The sequence below is a fragment of the Primulina huaijiensis genome, chromosome 1, assembly GCF_012295235.1.
Source record: "Primulina huaijiensis isolate GDHJ02 chromosome 1, ASM1229523v2, whole genome shotgun sequence".
In the NCBI taxonomy this organism is placed as follows: domain Eukaryota; kingdom Viridiplantae; phylum Streptophyta; class Magnoliopsida; order Lamiales; family Gesneriaceae; genus Primulina; species Primulina huaijiensis.
In genome coordinates, this window is record NC_133306.1 from 15,682,456 (window position 1) to 15,687,590 (window position 5,135).

A 5,135-nucleotide genomic window follows, 5' to 3' on the forward strand; every position below is an offset into this window, starting at 1 on the left:
GTTGGAACTCCTTGTAGAAAAATTATGAGGAGATTTAGAGATGGTAGAAGACAAACTGGAAGCATTCTTTCTCAATTTTAAATTTAATGAGAGAGTTGATTTGTTAGAATCTTCTTCTAAAAACAAACTTTCCAACTCCATAAATACTACTTTGGGTTTCATTGTTGCTAATGGATACAGTGAGTTAGTATATGACCTTATATACAAGTATTTTGGCCTAATGAATCAATACACGTGGGGCATTTGTAGAAGAAACTAGGAAACACCCAAACAAGAGAAGATCGTTGAAGAAATTGTTAGAGTAGATGCCCTGCAAGCCAATTGTTGGTTAGGAATTTTATTGACTCAGATATAATAAATAATATTTGTTTTAATATAATTCATTATTTCATGGTTTGTTATTTCTTTATCTGTATACCGATGTGAAGAACATAGATAAAGATCTTGATTATACTTTAACACAAATAAATCGTAATTCGATGTTGAAACTCATTTGTAAACATTGTATGATCTAAATTCGTTCCTAGTCGATTCAGCAGCCTAAAATATGGATAAAGGTCGCTTGAGCTTGAGACTAGCATCTGTGATGTTGTATACTGCGTTTCTTGGTAAGGGCATAGAGATGTCCAAACATGCAGATGAGTAGTCATATGATGATTATACCGAACAACCCTCCCTCGAACTTTTCAAGTGGTTATTATTCATCGAGAGGATAAGTCCATAGTTATGATTGTACACCATTAGTCCTTACGACTCAGGACAACACTGAGACTCTACATGCTAGAACTGTGCTTTGACTCGTTTACCGGCTCCAGGATAGTCATCAGGTGGCGAGATTGGGTACAGTTGTGACGCATGTAGGAGCTAGAGCATTGTAGTCGGGGATTCACCGCTCACCTAAGGGTGTTGATATCCTGTGTGATCTTATGAAATAATAGTGTATGGAATCTCTGGCCAGAGTATGAGATGTACTTTAGAGAAGGAATTCTCCAATAGTACATGCGATGACACTATTTATTTATATCACATAGTTATCGAACTATTATGCAACCTTCGACGAACCAATGGTTGCAGATTCGATCGGGATATGTGAGATGAAAGGACCGTACTGTACGTTAATCATAATCGACTTGTTCTTGCAGGCACTATCAGTGATACCTAGGGAATCATGGGACGATGCTACTAGAAGCTCTTACCATAGTTCGATGGATTTAATCAGAAATATGATTTCTGACATTCTCATGATAAATTGTTGATATATGGAATGAGACAAATTAGGATAAGCCCGAATAAAGGATTATGTCCCGAATCACAAAGAGTTGTGAACCCACGGCTAGCTGTATCCCTGAACCATTGAGGGTCACACAAGCACTGGATCGTTTTTCTTGTTGAGAGAATGAATTCAAGAAGTTGAATTTATATTAATGTATAGTAAATTCAATGAGTTGAATTTATGATAATTAAATTTTGGGAGAATAAATTCAAGGAGTTGAATTTATAAAATTTGAGAATTTAATTTATTAAACCTAAAAGTTGAGTTTATTAAATATTAAATTTTGGAGGTGATAAAATTCAAGGAGTTGCATTTATGATTTAAATATTAAATTCAAATGTTGAATTTATAATGAATTTAATTTATTAAATTCAAAATCTGAGTTTATTGAATATTAAATTAAAACTTGTGGGAAGTATGTTTGATGGGCTTGTAGGAGTACAAGTTCAATTTAATAAATAATGAAAGTTCTTAATGGACTTTGAATAATTAATTAAACTAGTTGGACTAGCCCATTTAATTAATCAAGTTCATTAATGTTAATTATGATTATTAGGTGATGACTTAATTATAAATAGGAGTAATCAAGCTATAACCCTACCCTCCACACTTGTAAAACTCGAAATTCCCTCTCCCAAAGCACAAAATTTCGGCCACTCTATTTTTGGGAAAAGATTGAGTCGTCTCTCAATTTTTGATTTCAACGTAAAAACTTCTTCTAATTTTTCTAGTGCAAATTAGAAGAGGAACAAATCATCTAGTCGTGGACCTTATTAGAAAAATAAAGAAAGGAGTTTTTGAAGATCGTTCGTAGGGATTCATCAAGAGCTAGATCCGACAATACCGGATTAGTTGGAGCCAAGAGATTTAATTCACCAAAGGTATAAAAATCTAACACCCTATGAATGTTTATTCATAAAACTATACAAATGCTCAAACATATATATTTTGATTGTCAAAATAAAATAAAAATTTTAAAACTTCCGCTGCGTTTGGGCACGAGAAAAACGAGATCCAACAAAATCATGGACAAGATCATTTGAAATTGAGGGAGTGGGAGAACCGCCCATAAAGCTGAACAAGAGTGGGTATCGGAAGACATCTCAGATACATACAACACATGTCGCAGAACTCTTGAAAACTCCAAGAAAAATTTCCTAGTTTTAGTTCAATAGTATTTCATATTGTCGTTCCATATTTTAGCAAATTTCACAATTTTTCTTGTGTTTCTCATCAAATTTTATTATATTTCCATATTTTGTAAATTCCTACATATTATTATAAAAATAATTTGTATCGGGAGTTTATTCTGCAACTTCCAATAATTTTTAATCACTATTCTTTGTTTTTAACATTGTATTTGCTTAGGAGATCAGAACAAACGATCAAATTTGAAATCTACTTTCGTTTTGATTTGTAGAAATTAGATTTTGGCATAATATTGATCACAAAAATTATGCAAACACATAAATCGATTTTTTTACCCAAAGAAGTATCATCATAGTTTTCACGTGAATGCCCAAAAAACCAGATTGAAACAATCGAGATTAATAAGCTGTTTTTCAAAATATTGCGAATATCCGTACGTATGTCGTTCTCTCTGCTAAAAGAAAAAGCTCTAACTCACTTGTTTGATTCCTAATGATAATATATATCATCAATGTGAAAAATATAAATTTAACTTGGACTGAACATTTGATACATTGTGGGGATATCCCAACAGGGATCACTACAATCATTCATGTTTTCCCAGTATTCGCTTATGCCGTTCATTGCATATAGCGATGCTGATATTTGTCTCTCGACTTTCAACCGTTCAAAATCTGAAAATTCCACCTCGCCATCTCTTCTCGGGGCGTAAAAGATTAACCCATCTTGTTGAGGAGAAATCTTGTCAAAATACATCCCATACGCTGAGTCTTGATCATGATTATTTAAGTAACGTGAGGAGTACATTTCATAATCACATCCTCCCAAGAAACAGGGCTTGTACACCCCCTCGGAGCTGGCTAGATTTGGGTCACTGGCCAGAGACTCGTCAATATGGTAACTATTCAAATTCCCACTACTAGATGAAGAACTTTTGGAAGCTGTTTTAACAGATTGAGACAACTGATCATTCTCAAGATCAGGAGAAGGGTGGACTTTGTTTCTATTTAGGCATCTCTTTTGATTGAGAAGATTTCGAATCTTCAAAGAGAGAACCGGGTTACATGGCACGTTGTTGAGGAAATTCGTTCTTGTATTCGTTCCGCGGAGGAGGCACGCGGCTTCATCATAAGCTTGAGCAGCCTCTTCTGCAGTATCGAATGTTCCGAGCCACATTCTGATCTTTTGAGTTGTGTTCTTGATTTCTGCAACCCATTTTCCAGAAGGCCTTTGCCTCACACCAACAAACTTGTTCTTCATGGTTGTGCTTTTGCTTCTTCTGACAGTGTTGTTATTTGTAGGGTGTGTTGTGGAACTGAATTTCCATTGTAATAATTAATATTAATACAATGTTTGGTGGTACTAAAGAGGAACAATGAGAGGGTATGTATTTATAGTGCTAAAGCAGGCAAGTGTGTATCTTATATATTTTTCCGGTTTTTTAAGACTGAATTTGTTCCTTTGTGAATAATTGGTCTGATTTTTCAAAACAGAGTGGGTAACTATTATTATGTCATTAGTCGTAAGCATGCTTATGAGAAATTGTTTATTTACAAGGATGGCATGCTTATCCTTATTATATCCGTATTGGTAAACACGTTCTTTGCCTTTGGTGAGGGGAGAAATGGCATGGTTTTGGCCAACTCAATTTCTTTAGTCTCTACATAAGATCAAATTTTGACACCCATTTTTCAACTTTATCTATTTCGACTCTTAGTTTTATCTTTCATCTAAACTAAACACCACAGATTAAATCCCTAAAATAGATATGATTTCAACACACAGATCCCCTCATCCTTGTTTTTGCTTTGTATTTGTATCAAATGATTTCATTGGATACTGAATTACTGATATGATATAGTTTCGACAATAGAAAATTATTTGTTCTTAACTGTAACTTATGTAACAAATCGTTGGGTGGGACCGTAAAATGGAAATCAAACAAGTGGATAAAAATACAAGAAATAAAAGAAAAAATACGCATAAAGAATAAGACATGGGAGCCGTTTATTTCATCATCCACATAAGAGGAATATCACTGACAAACAAATAAAAAAGTTAGTCAAACGTGTAGTAGATGAAGACTATTCATAACATTATATCATAGGTCGGTAAGCTTCTTTCTTCAATTGGTCAAATGCTGCATTTTAAACTGGGGAGTTGGAGCCACGAAGGCCTGCAAAATTTGAAGTAAATATTTTGAAAGTGTCATCATGTAAGCCTGCCATTCGGACATACATCCTAATTTCATTTTCCAATATACATATGATAATAATAATAATAATAATAATAATAATAATAATAATAATAATAAATAAACTATTAAATATGTCAAAATGTAGCTTTATATTAGATTGATACTGTCGAATCCTCGAAAGGAATCTATGCGACTCATAAACCCCCAAATACCAATTTCATGAAAACGACTGACTGGTCAATGAATTTGAACACAAGATTGCAGGGATGGTTGTTGGAACAGTTGAACTTCACCACACAAAACAATGATCGGATTCCAGACTTTGACCCAAAAATACAAGCAAGAATCACGGCCAACATAGAGTAGAACGGAACTTTATTTCTCTAAATGATGAAACTATGAAACAAAATGCAAATTCATCTGAGTCGTATGTGCCACTGAGATCCACTCTGTTGCAGCTATGTAATAGATCAAGTTCAATTAAAAGACAATGAGAACAATAGAACATCAAAATAT

The 5,135-nt window shown here is 33.9% G+C and overlaps 1 protein-coding gene across 1 annotated transcript; it reads right to left on the reverse strand.

Moving 5' to 3' along the window:
• Positions 1-2,950: 2,950 nt before the first annotated feature.
• Positions 2,951-3,826, reverse strand: LOC140971632 (ethylene-responsive transcription factor ERN1-like). The gene has a single exon (XM_073433991.1). The coding sequence runs from the start codon at positions 3,680-3,682 to the stop codon at positions 2,951-2,953; it is 732 nt and encodes a 243-aa protein (XP_073290092.1). The 5' UTR covers positions 3,683-3,826.
• Positions 3,827-5,135: the final 1,309 nt, after the last annotated feature.

Bases quoted from the DNA above. Each gene is read 5' to 3' on its own strand.
- LOC140971632 (XM_073433991.1), bottom strand. From the start codon at position 3,682: ATGAAGAACAAGTTTGTTGGTGTGAGGCAAAGGCCTTCTGGAAAATGG.